This window comes from Tupaia chinensis, unplaced genomic scaffold, assembly GCF_000334495.1.
Source record: "Tupaia chinensis unplaced genomic scaffold, TupChi_1.0 Scaffold000074_1, whole genome shotgun sequence".
Classification (NCBI taxonomy): domain Eukaryota; kingdom Metazoa; phylum Chordata; class Mammalia; order Scandentia; family Tupaiidae; genus Tupaia; species Tupaia belangeri.
Genome location: NW_006159534.1, coordinates 2,806,533 through 2,822,225, shown reverse-complemented (window position 1 = coordinate 2,822,225; position 15,693 = coordinate 2,806,533). Strand labels below are relative to the sequence as shown.

The 15,693-nt window shown below is 53.7% G+C and overlaps 1 protein-coding gene across 1 annotated transcript in view; it reads right to left on the bottom strand.

Moving 5' to 3' along the window:
- Positions 1-4,425: 4,425 nt before the first annotated feature.
- KIAA1614 (KIAA1614 ortholog) overlaps positions 4,426-15,693 on the bottom strand; it is a 50,690-nt gene continuing 39,422 nt past the window's right edge. The window contains exons 10-12 of the mRNA XM_014583961.2: positions 7,388-7,512; positions 6,508-6,692; positions 4,426-4,751 (exon numbers count right to left, since the gene is read on the bottom strand). Coding sequence (XP_014439447.2) covers positions 4,558-4,751; positions 6,508-6,692; positions 7,388-7,512 — 504 coding nt within the window. The 3' untranslated portion in view covers positions 4,426-4,557. The remainder of the gene's footprint in view (positions 4,752-6,507; positions 6,693-7,387; positions 7,513-15,693) is intronic.

Sequence of the window (15,693 nt, the reverse complement as noted above, 5' to 3'; positions counted from 1 at the left end):
GTTTGTGGGGGAGAAGCAGCTCTGTGAAGAGTCCCAGGGAGCCCCCAGTATGGGATTCTGCAGGAGCCAAGGGGAGAGGCTGCATTGGCACGCAGGTGTCGCAGGACGTGTCCCAAGACAGGCTCCCCTAATGTTTTTGAAGGCTGCCAGGGGCTCGGTGGGTGGACAGGCATTGCAGAAAAGGCATGGGAATAGTCGGACGGTGGGTGAAAATGTGTGCAGTTGGGCCTTGGCAGACTTGGAACCAGGTACGGCCTGCGGGGGGTCCTGCTACCCAGACACTGTTCTGGAGGGCCAGGAAGTCCACAGTCACGTCGTTGCTCTCCACGCCCGGTCATGAGGATCTTCTTGGCAACAGGGACTAGGATCAATCTTCCCTCAGGGCCCAGTCTGGGAAAATTTCGTCAGCCTTGGGCAGTGGAATGGAGGAGCAAGCAGCCCCCTGGGCCTTGGCCCCAGGAGCATTTTCTTCTGCCTCCCCCAGATAAGAGCTATAGCCACACTAAACTACAGCTCTAGACAGGAACACACAGCCATTCCCCAAACAAAACATCCTTGCCTCGTGCAAGGCAACACACTCCTATTTCTTGCTAGTCTATTGTTTTGTTTTGTTTTGTTTTTAGGTTTTTGCTACAGGGCATGAGACATCACCCCGCTGGGGGATAGTCATGCTGCAGTCCCTTCTCCACTCTCCTTTCAGGTCCCTGCATACACACACACACACACACACACACACACACACACCCCACGTGATTTTCAAGGCACTGTCTCTTGACTCTGGGACTTGAACAGCTGTTCACTACGTGGGAGTTCAGCACCTTAACCACTATACCACCTGCTGGCCCCCTAGTCTTCTGTTAATGCTGGTCTCACACACTAGTGGGGTTGCCTGCTCTCTCCAGAATGGCGGCTCTGACAACAATTTGCCCGTCCTTCTCTGGCCACCCCCCTAAGGGAAAATGGAGGCGAAGGTCCCAGCCCCAGTGGTCGCTGGTCCTGGGCCCTCAGCAGGGTCCTTGGTGCAGAACAGAGAGTAGGAGGGGGGCTCCAGCGAGCCGTGGAGTGTCCCAGGAGGGTGGAGGACGGAGCTTCAAATCCCACCTCCACTGTCATCTGCATTTGTGACCTTGGATAAGTGACCAGCCTGAGCCCGGGGAGGACCGCCTCCCTCGCAGGGCTGCCGCGAGGATTCAGGAGTGTGTGCTCAATGCCCCAGTAGCTCTGGGAGGGGTGCGGAGGGCAGGGCAGGGCCAAGGGATGGCCACGTTCCTAAATCCCCAGGTTCTCTGGCTTCCCAAGTTCAAGCTGTGCCTGCAGATCCTCCATCATGCCTGAGATTTGGGGACACGTAGACACCGGGCACTGAGAACTTGTTCCCCCACCTCTCATCCTGCCAGTTCACGGGGGCCTCTGGGTTGCCCCATTTCCCCTCCCAGCCCTCCAGCCAGTTCCAGCCCATCTTCTCGGCCACCAGTTGTGCATTCTTTGAGGGCAAAGTGAGGGGGTAGACTTCATCCAGAACGCCCATGCCTGCAGGGTGGTGGTTGGGGTGGGGTGTGTGCGTTGGAGCGCAGAGATTGGTGCCCAAGCCCTAGAGCCCGGCCCCTGCCCATCCTCGGGCTCCAGGCCCCGTGGCTCTCACCAACAACCTCTTCTTCCGCTGTACGCAGCCGCCCAGACCCCACCTTGGGGAAGTGGCCCTTGACAAAGGCAGAGTGTGTCAGGCTGGGCCGTGCACCCAGGGCCTCCGCCCCGTGACCCGCTGTACCTGCGGTCTGCTCAGGCCTGCAGGGAGGCCCCGGGCCCCACTCCCAGCTTGCAGCAGCACCCGCGGTACAGCGCAGCTGCCCCTGGAGGCCCCCTGCTGTGTGCTCATAGCCGCCCTCTGGTCAGAGCCCACAACAGGCCTTGGTCTCCACCCCCAGGGCACCCAGCAAAAGACATTCCTGCCTCCCCCTGGTCCCTCTGCAGCTGAGGAGAGGGGCCCCTGAGAGGTTTACAACAGGCGCCAGGGCCTGCAGCTTCTACCGGTGGGTTCTGAGGTTTGCCCCTTGCCCTCCCCCCAGGCAGATGGACCCATCTGAGGCAAAGTTGGTGCCACTTTGCTCCTGCAGTCCAGGCCTAGGGGCTGTCTGTGCTGAGGGAGGGATGTGGGGTGGGGCAGGGAAGACCCCACCTCTGCACAAGCCATTTACCTGCCACACCTGAGCTTACCGGCCCTTGCCTTCCCATTCACTTTTTCAAAACCCGCTTGGGTGTGCCTCCTCCCTCGACCTCCCTTCCCTGCCACACAGATGGCTCCCCCTGGCTGTCCACACTACGCTAAGGCCGGAGCCAGCCCCTTCTGCATCCCCAGGCAAGTCTGATGTTTCTGGGTCACCCCCAGACTGGCCACGTAAGTAGAGCAGGCCTTTCTTGTACCGAGGCCCCTGTCCAGCCCAGGACTTCTAGGTTAGCAGCTCCTGGCAAGGTGGCGGGCCAGGGTCAGACAGGAGGCTGGGGAGCCACAGCACCACCCCCCATCGCACCAGCTAAGGCCCCGGGGGTCACTGCGCCCAGGGAGGAGCTGGGCGCCTGGAAGGGACAGCTGCTTCCTGGGAATTAGACCACTGGTCCAGGGGCTGGAAACCTGGCCCTTCTCCCTGCTCTGGCAAGGGCTGCTGCCTGTCACTGTCGTGAACTTGTCCCCACCTGTGTAAAAGGAAGACAGAAATCCGGCCATACCTGGCAGGGCTAGCCACAAGAGCCAGGGCAGGGCTCCCCCTGCAGGGACCTGCTCCTGTCCTCTCCTGGCTCCTGTCCTCTCCTGCTCCTGACCTCTCCCCAACTCCATTTCTTCCCGTCAGAGAAGGCAAATTCTGGCTGAGCAGAGAGCGGCACAGGGTCTCGGCCTTCACAACATTCTCGTTCCGTGACCTCAAAGCCAGGAAGTGGGGTACAGAAGCTGCCAAGGCGGTGGCTTCCTGATGCAGGGCTGTTTCTACACTTCAGGGGCCCTTGATGGGTCCCCAGGTGGCCCCCGCGCCCTATTCACAGCCTGGAGCCCGGGGCACCTGCTCCACGGGCCCCTCTGCTCCCCTGCTGGGGTATTTCTCCCTGAGCCCAGCCAGGTCAGCCCCACTTCCCCTCCTGCTGGGAGGCCTCAGAGGCCCAGGCTGCAATGCTGCCGTGGAGAGAGGTGGGGAGACGGGTGTTCTCTGACTCCTCTGCTAAGGCCTTGGGCAGGGAGAACAGCACCCACCCCCCAGCACTGTCCGCTTTCCCCCAGGGCCCTCGCCTTTCCTTCAGCCACGGGCCTCCTCCAGTGTCTTGTTTCCTAGTGGAAGCCACCCAGGTCACTCGGATCCGAGTCTGCCGAGGCACCACAGTGCAGCCAGCTGCAAAGCAGCCATTCCTCTCCTGAGCGTAAGCCTGTAAGCCTCGCCAGGGCTTTCCCAGACAAAGGACTAGCTCCAGAGGCACCTGCAGCTGCCCTGGCTGGAAGCTAGCCTGGGGCCCTCTCCTGCCTTCCCTTCACCCGCACCCTCCCTCCGACACGCCCAGGCCCTGCCATGGATGGTGAAGGCCAGGTCCAGAATTTAGTAACTCAGAGTGGGAGAAGCTTCAGCTTTGCTTTTTAATAATTTAAGTCATACACAGCCACCTGCTCCCAGCGGCCATCCCCATGAGCCCAGGGTGGGGAGGCCCAGGTGGGATGCCCGTCCTCTGCTCCCCGGCCTTCCTGCTGCCCTCCGCCCACAGCTGCCCCCGGGAGGTCTAGGCAGAGTGGCAGCTGGGGGACCAGGCACCAGGTGCAGCCCCGTCTCCAAGCTGGGGGAGGAGGCCAGAGGCCCTCACAGGCCAGGCTGGGCTGTGACTATTCCAGCTTCCCCTGGAGCAGAGGCAGAGGGGACCGAGGCTTAGGGCCAGCCCCTGGCCAGACTGGCCGCCGCAGTGCACTGCCCTGAACCTGGCCTTGCTTTCACTTTTTTCTCTTCAACTTTATATATCATAAAAATTTCCTAGAAATTCTTACTATTCTGGCAACTAGACGGCATCTCCCAGAGGTTGCCACCCTTAGAAGGGGCATGGAGCTCTGGTGTGGACTGTGCAGGTCCAGCCGCTGCAAGGCCGCACTGCGGGAGACTGTGGCCAGCTTCCGGGTGGACAGCAGCGGTGGTGCAGGAGTGGGGAGCGATGTGGCTGAAGCAGAGGGACAGGCCACACTGTCAGCCTGGGCAGCCTGGGACAGCGAGTGGCATCTGGGGGTGAGGCTCACCCTCAGGGACCAAGCAGAGGACTCACTGAGCCCCCTCCCCACCAGGTGTCAGTGCCACTCGGGCATGGAAAGGCCTCCCCAGCCCGGCACGAATGACCGACCACACACCGCAGGCTCTGTGCCTCCCCCGAGGCATTCGTTCACAGAAGGCCTGCCACAGCCCAGCGTGTAGATGCCACCTCGATCAGTGTTTTCAGTTGACAAAGCAGCTACAGGCAGCGCATTCCCGGCCACCCCCGCACCCCCAGGGTGGTTCAGGGCTTCTGAGAGGCGACAGCAAAGGCGGCAGCACTTCCAGGTCACCGCGGGACAGGCCTCTGCCTCAGCACTCGGACTGACAAAGTCTCCGAATGGGCCAGGAGCTCCTGGATGTGGGCCAGGCCCAGCCCTGCAACCTTGGCCCCGTTCACCTCGAGGATCTCATCGCCCACCCCCAGCAGCCCCGAGTACAGCTTGGCGGTGCTCGAGTCAGCCATGGCCTGCACGTAGAGCCCTGCGGAGGCAAACGGGAGGGGTGAGACAGGCCAACACACGGGGCCCCGGCAGTGCGTGGGGAGGTGCTCACGGGCACTCTCTCTCACACACACACACACACACACACACACACACGCGGCTTGACTTCATTCCTCTCACAGCAGACATGCCCCTCGACCCGCGATGGCCCCGGCTCTGGTGATCAGGTCCCCAGTGGGAATGGCCTAGGTGGGCTCGCATTGCAGATGAGGGGGACAAAGACTGCATTAAAATCCAGATACTTCCCAGGTGCCCGGCGCCTGCTGGCTGGGGTCCCCCTACCCCCAGGCTGGGCTGGCGGAGCCAGGCCCAGGCCGGGATGCCCTCACCCTGTTCTCAACACAGCAGGCCAGCTAGCAGCACAGAGGAGCGTCCTCCACTCTGAGCCTTCGGGCCCAGCCTCGCCCAGCTCCCCCACCCTGCAGCGTCCAGCCTGACCTCCCTGCTTCTCTTCCCACCTCGGGGCCTTTGCCCTTGCTGCTCACTGCCTGGAATGCGCTCCCCCCACTCACCTCCTGGCTCCTCCCTCACTCTCCCGCCTCTACTCATGTCCTTTCCTCAGAAAAGCCGCCCACCCTCCTGAGCTGCCCACCCTCCTAAGACACCCTCATCGTGTCTTAGGGCTTCTCACGTCATTGTCAACATACATAACAGCGGGTGTAAACGGCCAGGCGTGGGTGTATGGCCGAGCTCCCTCCCTGGGATGCAAACTCACAAGGATGGGGATTTTGTCTGCCCCATTTATTGCTGCATTCCCAGTATCTACAACACATAGTAGGTGCTCAGTATATATTGGGTTGGAAAACTCATGACACATTTTGCATAGAAAAACAGAAAAAATAGGTCATAACTGACCACTGGTATTTCCAGAAACAGCACCCAAGAAGCGATGAGCAAATCCACGCCGCCCACAGCAAACCTGGCGGAGGACAACCTGGCGGAGGACGGGCTAAACACCTTTACCTGGAACATCAGAGCCAGGGCCCCGCCCTCCTCCCTCCTCGCAGAGCCCTGCCTGGGGCTTCCAGGCGTCTGCTGTGCCTGTCCTTCCCGCTCTTCTTCCGCTCTCCTGCCCCACCCCAGCACAGCTGCCCCTTCCCTAGTCCTCTCACCTGGGGACTCTCAGTCTTTTGCCCTGAGAGGCATTCTGGACCACAGGTCTGGTAAAGGCCTGGGAAAGTCTTGTCATCCCAAGAGACTGAGGACAGCGAGACCGAGACAGAGCCAGAGCACAGTATGGGTCCGGCCTGCCCAGCCCCCACCAGCGTGCGGCCAGGACCCAGCAGCACCACGGCCAGGGCCCTGGCTACACCGGAACAGTTTGCCCTGAGGGAGGGACGCGGGCAGGGCAGAGACGGGCAGGCACACTGCACGTGCCCAGACATCCTTGCAGCCCAGAGCCAAGCAGGGCACGGCTGGACACACCTTACGTGAGAGAGCCCAGAGGCCAGCAAGCAGAAGCTTCCCTCAGCTCCCTGAAAAGAGGCTCAGAGAAGAAAGCTGCCTCCCACCTCTCCAGCCACCTCAGGCCGCCTCGGAGCAGCAGCTGCCCAGGGCCAAGGCTCCTCAGGTGCAGAAACCCAGGCAGCCTCCACAATCCACAATGATCCCCCAAAGGCGGGATGAGACCCACCGCCCAGCCGAGGGCCAGAAACCCTCTGACCCCAGTCACAAGGCACTGCCTTGCTTTGCTAAGGTCTGGGGCTGTGGGGTCCGGGAAGTTGGGGGGGGCATACCTGAGTCCCGGCGCCCATTGCCAGAGGCCACACAGAAGCCGAAAGTACCCTCAGGGGAGCGCTGTAGCTGCAGCTGGCTGGTGCCATCTGGGAACACCTCCACCACGCGGCCCACTGTGCGAGCCAGGCTGGGGGCACTCACGTCCTCCACGCTGAGGGCCCGCCGGGCGGGGGCCTTGGCCAGCCTGCGAGGGAACCGGGTCACAGTGAGGGCACAGCACTTTGGGCACCGGGGCTCAGTCATCACTCCCAGTGAGGCCTCTCAGGGTTTTCACTGACCCGAGGCTGCAGCCGAGACCAGCAGGCTCCCACGGGTGTCACCAGGAAGCCCCTCCCCCACCAAGACCAGTGGCTTCTACATCTTTGGGGTACAGAGACCTCTGGGAGAATCTGACAAAAACTGTAATTGTATATGCAACTTTCAGGGGGTTCTCTGCACTCCTCGAAGGCGCTCCACAGTCACAGGTAAGAGCCGTCAGCCTAGATGGCCTCGCAGAGAGGATGGGGTTTCTCTACTAGGCCTCTTTGGGGGATCCCTGTGTCTGGGTGTTTAATCAGATCTTTAGCCGGGCTAAGGAAACTCCCTGAGTGTTCTGTGTGCAAGATGTGACCAACAGCAGAGGGGCAGAGGAAAGGAACCTGCCCACTTCCTGCAGCCCAGGCCGCCTCGGTGCTCAGCTGCACAGATGAGGGCATTGAGGGCCTCTGAGTGGGCTCCAAGACCCGTGGGCACCTCATCCTCCCCACACCAGATCTGCTGAGGGCAGGCATGAGAAGCCCTGGGAAGGCCATGCAGCTGAGGCTGTTGGAAGGAGTTAGGCATACAGGTCCCCTGTCCTCTCTTTGAATCTGTCCTCCAAACCATCTGTGCCCATCTTACCTGCCAGCTGCATTGTCCCCAGGCCTCCCAACCAGGTACAGGCTGGACCGGTCCCCCTTGCCACTCAGCAGAGAATGGAGGTTCTGAAAGGAGGCAGCTTTTCGACGTTGATGAGAGGGTGACACCTGGTGGGGAAGGCCCAATATTGCAGGTGAGAAAAGCCACTTCTCAGAGGGGTTGATAAAGGACTTGGCCCCAAGCATGAACCAGAGGACCCTCTAGGAAAGTGATGGTGACTGGGCCTGCAGGAGACGTGGCGGTTAAGACACTGGATCCCACATGGCTATGTGGTTCCAGTCCCAGACCTGGCTTGAAAAGTCACACCAGGTGCATCCCAAGAAGAGACTGGAGAAGTGACTGTGGCCAGCCCCATCCCCTCCCCAGGGGGCAATTTCTCTCTTTCTCTGTCTCTTTCTGGCAAGTAAGTGACTTTATAGCAAAAAAAAAAAGAAAGAAAGAAAGAAAGTGACGGGGGCACTTATGTCATTTTTTTTTCAGCAGTAATCACCGAAGGAGATGGAGAGGCCACGTGAGGCATCAAGTTTGTTTTTAATTTTAGGTAAAATAATTTAGTGCTAGTTATTTCCTTAAGAAAATTAGACTTTGGGGGACCAGCAGTTAGTGTAATGGCTGTGTCACTGAACTCCCATGTAGTCTACCACGGTTCGAGTCCCAGATCCGGTGGCTTAAACTCACGCCAGATGCATGTGCGTGTGTGCCCAAGATCCCGACAGGAGAATGGAGGAGAAGGGATTGCAGCGTGGCCATCCCCCCTGGGGGGTGATTTCTCGCTTTCTGTCTCTCTGGCAAGTGCAAGTGCCCTATAGCAAAAACCTCTCAAAAAAAAAAAGAGATTTTTTTGTTAAAAAAATCTTGAACATTATTTTGTAATTCTTTAGTTTCCCTCTTATGGTCACCTTTGTTCAAAAATGTTTAATGCCCAGCTGTGGTGGCACAAGTGGGAGAGCACAGCTGAGGCCACAGGGAGGCCTAGAGTCAGTTCTCCGCTCAACTTAAAGAGGCGAGTGTGACGTGTGGAGGCTGAGGCAGGAAGCCTCTGCTCTGTCTCCCCTCCCACCTGTGTGCTCTCTTTCCCCCACAAAAAAAAAAAGAAAAAAAAATGGTTGTAGTTAGGTATGTCACCTTAAAAAAACGAACAAGACAGTACCCCTCTGGGAGTTCCTAGAACACTGAGGCAGGGATGAACACAGATGAGGTAAAAGCTCCTGAGCTGTGGTGCGGCAGTGAAGTGATCCCCAAGAGAAGCTCGAGCCCACCTGGCAACAGCAGTTCGAATCCCTGGCCCTGCCAACCTGAGACTCACCACACGTGTGAGAGTGGCCAAGGTCAGATGGGCACGAGGAAGGGGCCTACAGTGTGACAGGCCCTGTCGAGGGTGCTGGTACTCACATCTCTCCCTCTCTCCATCACACTCATGTGCACATGCGTGTGTTCTATCAAGAATAAAGGGGGAAAAAAAAGACCTCTAAATATACATTGTAGCTGCAAGGTTAAAAGCACAGATGGGACCAGCAGAAGGTGTAACGGTTACATCGCTGGACTCCCACGTAGTCAACTGTGGTGCGAGTCCTGGACCTGGCAGTTTAAACTCACACCAGGTACGTGTGCCTGCATGCCCAAAATCCCAAGAGGAGAATGGAGGAGGAGGGATTAAGGTGTGACCATTCCCCCTTGGGGGTGATTTCTCACTTTCTGTCTGTCTCTCTCTCTCTCTCTCTCTCTGGCAAACAAATCCACCCTACAGCAAAAATATCTCTCTAAATTTTTTTTAAAGTACAAATAATGTGATTGAATGTATAAAAGAAAATTAAATTAAAAATTTTAAAAATAAAAAATATCCCTCATTAAGAAAAAGGTACAGATGTGTGGAGGACGCAGAGAGAGGCTCTGACCTTGGGGACAGCAGAAGAGCTCACACTTGGGCGACAAGGCTGCAGAGGTGGGAGATGGGCTGGAGACGGGCCTGGCAGGACCCCATGTGCTGCTAAGGAGCCACTGAGTGATGTGAAGAGTGACAAGGTCAGAGCCAGGTTTCAGACGGCCCTGATGAGGAGGCAGCTCTGAAGGTGGGGTGAGGAACGAGGCCGGGAGAGGCAGACTTGTATATCACACACAGGCCTGTCACACTGGGAATCTATGCTGCTACGGTCTGAAATCTGCGTCCCCCCACAGTCACATATTAAAGCCCAAGGAGGTGGGCTTTGGAAAGTGAGAAGGTCATAGGGAGGGGGCCCTCCTGAGTGGAATTCATGCCCTTACAAAAGAGGCCCAGGGAGCTTCCTGCCCTTTCTATAGGTGAGGTTACAGCAAAAAGAAAGTCATCTAGGAGGATAGACAGACACCCTCAGCAGATGCTGATTCTGCCAGCACCCTGACTTTGGACTTCCAGCCTCCAGAACTGTGAAAAACTTCATTCTCACTGTTTTATAAGCCACTGGGTTAATGGCCTTTTGTTATAGTAGCCTGGATGGGCCAAGACATGCTCTCAAGAAGGCAGGCACATTATTAAGCTTATGAAGAGAGGGGCCTGATCTCAGCTCCAAGCCCAGAGGGTGTTGTATAAGAAGTCATGTTGAACTTAGACCTCAGAACAAGCAGGAGTTTCCCAGGGAAACAGGAGAGGGGAAGGAAGAAGAGAGCCTTCCAGGTACAGGTTCAAAGGTCAGGGGAGGAGATGGCTACTGAACTTGAGCTGTGAAATATTGCTTTCACTGACTAAAAATGATTTTCTGCTGAGACTTCTCCCTCCAGATTCATTTCTACCTCCATGCACTGAATGTCTAGACAGGTCCAAGTGAGCAGTATCCAAACGTCTAAATACTATTAAGGTCAGAACATTCCTCAATTCCCACGGAATCTGATGCACAAAGAGTGAAAAATGGAACAGAAGAGAGATTGCAGATCACCTCCTTCTGCACACCTCTGAACACTCAGATTGAACTTCAGGATTTAGGAAGAAATGCACAGTCCATCAGATGACTAGAAATCACCACAGGGGCACAAGAAATATGGGAAAGCAAGGAAATACTTCTCCTCCAAGGGAAAAGAATAACTCTTCTTCATCCTCAGACAGTACAATGAAACTCGCAGAAATGTGAGATAAAGAATTTAAAATATTCATAGCAACAAAGCTAACAGAGATGGAAGAGAAGAGAGACAATGAACTGCGGAAGAGGCAGGAGAAAGGAGCTGACAAGTTCCAGGAGGTGCGGAAATTCTTGTAAGATCTGAAGAAGGAAATACACACCATAAAAGAATCAAATGGACCTGTTAGAGATGAAGGCTATAATACAGGAAGTCAAAACTCCCTTGAAAGTATTAAAGGCAGACTAGATCATGCAGAAAATCAAATCTCAGATGTAGAAGATAGAATCGCTGGACTAGAAAAATCCACCACAAAGACTGAAAAAATTGTCCCCCAAAATGAGAATAATATACGAGAAATACTAGATACCATCAAACGTCCAAACATCTGGATAATTGGCATCCCAGAAGGCGAAGAGACTAATAATTGATAATCTATTCCATGACATTCTAGAAGGAAATTTTCCAAACTTAGAGAGGCATTCAAAGGTTCAGTCCGAAGAAATACAGAGGACCCCAAATAAAATCAACCCAAGAAGATCTTCTCCAAGACACAGCATAGCCAGATTGACCAAAACCACAGACAAAGATAAGATACTAAGATTGGCAAGAGAGAAACATCAAGTTACCTCCAAAGACTAGCCCATCAGGCTAACAGCTGACCTCTCACCAGAAACAATGTGAGTGAGGAAAGAATGGGAAACTATATTCAAAGTGTTAAGGGAAAAACAATTTCAACCAAGAATTCTGTACCTGGCAAGATTACCCTTCATATGGGAAAAAAAAAAAATTAAAAAATTAAAAAACCCAACATTCTCAGATAAACAAAATCTGGAAGAATTTACCAACACCAGACCAGATCTCCAAGAAGTTCTAAAGGGAGTGCCATACCAGGAAAATTAAACACAGACATACAGAAATAAGAGTTCAAAAACAACTAAGAAAATGGTCAACTTAATCATAGGGACAAGCCAGGAGTTGATTATTATATCCCAAATTTAATCTGGAAGATCAGACCACGACAGAAGTATATGAGACTGAACTGGTGAAATAGAAACTTATGACTTTTGACTAAAACATTGCTGAAACTTAGGACTAAAACTAAAGCGTTTACTTCCAGGCTTTGTTTTCCAGTTTCAAGGATTTTTGTCCTGTCTTGAGCTGCCGACAGGTTCATGTACCTACTATTTGAACAGAATCTTAACCTGTTTCCTGGTTTTAAGTTTTAAACAAGGGTCTCTTAGCATTTCTTTGATTTTGACTTATTAAAGTTAAAACTGCTTTTCTTGAAATTAAAATATATATTTAAAAATACCTATTTAATGACTGCTGTAAGCTCTATAGCATCAGCTGGGTGCTACTTTATAGCACCCAGAGTTCATTCTACTCAGAGTTTCACGCCTAAAGCCAGACATGCATTCACAGATACATACATACCAGCTGAACTTGCTATTGAAAGTGGTTAGATTATTTAAGAGATTTTGTGAATCAATAAAATGTCGGGGGGAAAAAGGAATGGAAAACAACTGTAGACACCAGAGATGATGTGGGAGGAGGGTGGGAAATGGCAGAGGGTGAGAAACAGGGGAAAAAAAAAAAATATATATATATATATACACATATATACATGAAACTAGAAATATAAAATTATTGATAACATGTATTATTAAGCCACTATACAGTATATTCTGGATGGGAAATCACATTTTGTATGCTGTGACAATGCTCAATGAATTAATACAAATTGATTAATTTAAAATAAAAATAAAATTTCAAACAAACAAACAAACAGAAAAGGTCAAGGAGAAAGGGCCATAACCCCTCATTGAGGACATGGGAGCAGCCAGCATGTTCAGGGGAGAGTGGGGAAAACCATCCACCAGGAAGGCAAATGAAACCCAGGCTACGCTCCCACCAGGCACCAGGCAGCCCCGCCTGCCAAAGGAAAGACGGCACCCAATGGGTGTCATAAGTATTTCTGGATTAGACAGAATCCCTTCTTGAAATTTTATTCCTTTTTAAAAAAAAAAACTCTTTAAGATGTCAGCTAGTGGCATGATGGTTAAGGCAGCTGGATTCCACATGGCTGACTTCATGGTTCAAATCTTGGGCCTGGAGGCTTGAAAAATATGCCAGGAGTGTGTGCATGCATACCGAAAATCCCAAGGACAAAGGACTGTGGTGTGACATCCTCGCTGGGGGGGGGGGGGGGTGTTTTTCTCTCTCTCTCTCTCTCTCTTTCTGTGTGAGTGCACATCACCTGTGGCAAAAACAAAAAACAAAATTCCTTTCTCTCACTCAGTCCTCTCCCCCCTCCCCCTGCAACTCCTTCTTGGCTGGTCTACTTTTCATTGTTGTCCACACTCAGCTTCTATTGAGAACAAACTTTGTTTACAAGGATTCTTCAAAAAGCTCATGAAAAAGATCTACTATGAAAAAACAATGCCATGGATTTCAATAGTTTTTTCATCAAAAATAAGCTCATACTTTAATTCTCTATAAGCACAAACTTTTTAAGCCTTCTTGTATTTCTTGTATTTTTCTTTCTTCTTCTTCTTATTATTATTTTTAGATTTTTGCTGAAGAGTGTGTTTGTTCACCAGAGAGAAAGACAGAAAGTGAGAAATCACCCCCACCGGGGGGGGGGGATGGCCATGCCTCAATCCCTCTTTCATTCTCCTCTCAGGATCTTGGGCATGCACGCACACATACCTAGTGTGAGTTTGAAGCCACCGGGTCCGGGACTCGAACCACAGTCACGTGGGAGTCCAGTGATGTAACTACTATGCCATCTGCTGGTCCCAGTCCCCTTGTATTTCACTAAGGGTGTTGTTCCCCTTGTGACAGAAGGTCTACTGGCAATTAATCTGAGTGCCCCTCTCAGACACACACCAGACTAATCTGACTGAGAAAAGCGGGTTTCTGGGCTCAGTGTGCGGCTGCCTTGCTCGGCCACTCACAGCCGTTGGCAATTTCTCTGCCTTCCATTCATTCAACCAGCCAATGCTTAGGGAGCACCAACCTGCACAGCAGGTACTATCCTGGGGAAAGAAGACCAACCGGATCTCCAGTCAGCTTGCATTCTCTTCCCTCTTGCAGCCTGAGGGGCTCTGATGCCCCAAACCAGCCTCCTCCTTCACACTGCCCAGGGAAGGTGGGCAGGAAACGGGGGAAACACGGCACCTGGAATCTACCTGGAACAGCACAGGCGTCGCCCAGACCTGGCTGTGGCTGTGGCCCTCAGGCACCCAGGAAGGAGCTCTGTGGCTGCTGTGGCCATCAATCACTGCCTCGCCCCCTTAGCCGGCTGGCCGGTGTGTGCCAAGTGTGTACTGGGGCTACGCAGAATTCACAGCAAAAAGAAACTAAAGTGCGAGTTTATTTTGGTGTACAAATATTAAAATTCAGGCGAGCCCCATGACCTGGTAGTTAAGGGAGCTGGATCCCACATGGCTGACTGTAGTTCAAGGCTCAGCCCTGGAGGCTTGAAAGACGCACAGGGCGCATGTGCACGTGTGCCCCAAATCCCAACAGGAATGAAGAAGGGAGGTGGTGTGATCATGTCCTGTTGCGGGGTGCTTTCTCTCTCCCCTCTCCCCAGTTCTCTGTCTCTCTCTGACAAGCGTATACACTCTCTGGCAAATTAAAAAATACAAGGAAAAAAAGGAATCCAGGCATAGGTTTTCATGATACACATTTTCCATGAGCTTTGGACGACCGCATATATGGTAATTCGCCATTGCAGTAAGTACTGGGATACAGAGATCAAGTGATCTACTGAAGGATGCACGTTCCCGCCAGGGCAGAGACAAAACCAAATAAAATGCCACATGGCAAGTTCCAGACAGGAGGACAGCACCGGTGAGGAGGGTCACAGAGCAGCAGCCCCACTCAGCCTGACCAAGGTCGGAAACAGCTTCCTGAAGGGCATGACTGCCTGAATTTCTTTTTTCTTTTTTAAAAGAATTACTTAAATTTTATCATTATCATTATTTTTCAATTTGCTACAGAGCATGTGTACTCACCAGATATATATATATATATATATATATATATACACACACACACACACACACACACACACAGAGAGAGAGAGCCACCAGGTCAGAGACTTGAACTGCGGTCAGCCATGTGTGAGTCCAGCGCCTTAATCACCATGCCACCTGCTGGACCCCACCTGAATACTGATGAGTGAGCAGAGCCAGTAGGTGGAGAAGGCGGGAGGGACACTTCAGGTCAGACAGTTGTGAATAGGACGTGATGAACAGATCAGAGAGACACTCTGCTCATGGAAGTCTCAACTTCACTGCAAAGGTGACCAGAGACTAGTGACAGGCATTCAGCAGTGCATGACATGGCCAGGTTTGCTTATCCAGAAGACCGTTCTGGAAGCCACATGGAGGAGGAACTTGCCAGGGAGGCTGGTCAAGAGGCTATTGAGGTGACCCAGGTGTGAAGTGATATGTGCTTGGACTAAGAGGAAATTGGGGTTAGGCCCTTAGGGAGTCACCATGACCATGGAGAAGGTTCTGGACTGTCCAGGCCATCCACTCTCCAGGACATGGCAGAGGGAGACCGAGCGGGAGGAGCCTAGGATGAGCCCAGGACTCGAGCAGCTGAGGGAGCATGGAGTGTGGGATGCTTCCCACCCAGCCTGCAGCCAGGGAGCCTGGGCCTCAGGGGTCAACTGTGGAGTCAACTGTGGGGTGCCCACAGCTTCCCTTCGTCAACCTTGGGCTCCAGGGGTAGTGTTCTTGGCACTTTTCGGACACCTTCTGTTCCGATGGCGGCCACCCTACGACTGGCCTCAGCCCTGGGACTCACCTGATGCAGGGATTGTAGTGATGGGGCCCTGGTGTGCGGGGCTGGGCCAGGCGTGGTGGCCTGCAGCTGCTCTACGCTGTAGCTGCGCGACTTGGCCAGCTTGGGCCGTGAGCTCTGGCCCAGGGCTGAGAAGAACTTCCTGAGCCCCAGAGTGGAGGCGACACTGCTACTCCTTTTCTTGTGCCGGTCAGAAGAGGCAGCTGAGGGTGGCCTGGGTCCTGTGCCAGCCCCCGGTGGTGCTCTGAAACGCAAGGGTGAACATGAAGGGGACAGAGACGACTGCACGGCAGGCTGCTCCCGAGTTCCCAGGGGCACCCCAACCGCCTGGCCCAGACGGAAGCCAGCCGAGAAAAGAAGGCTGAATGGACCTCTGCAGC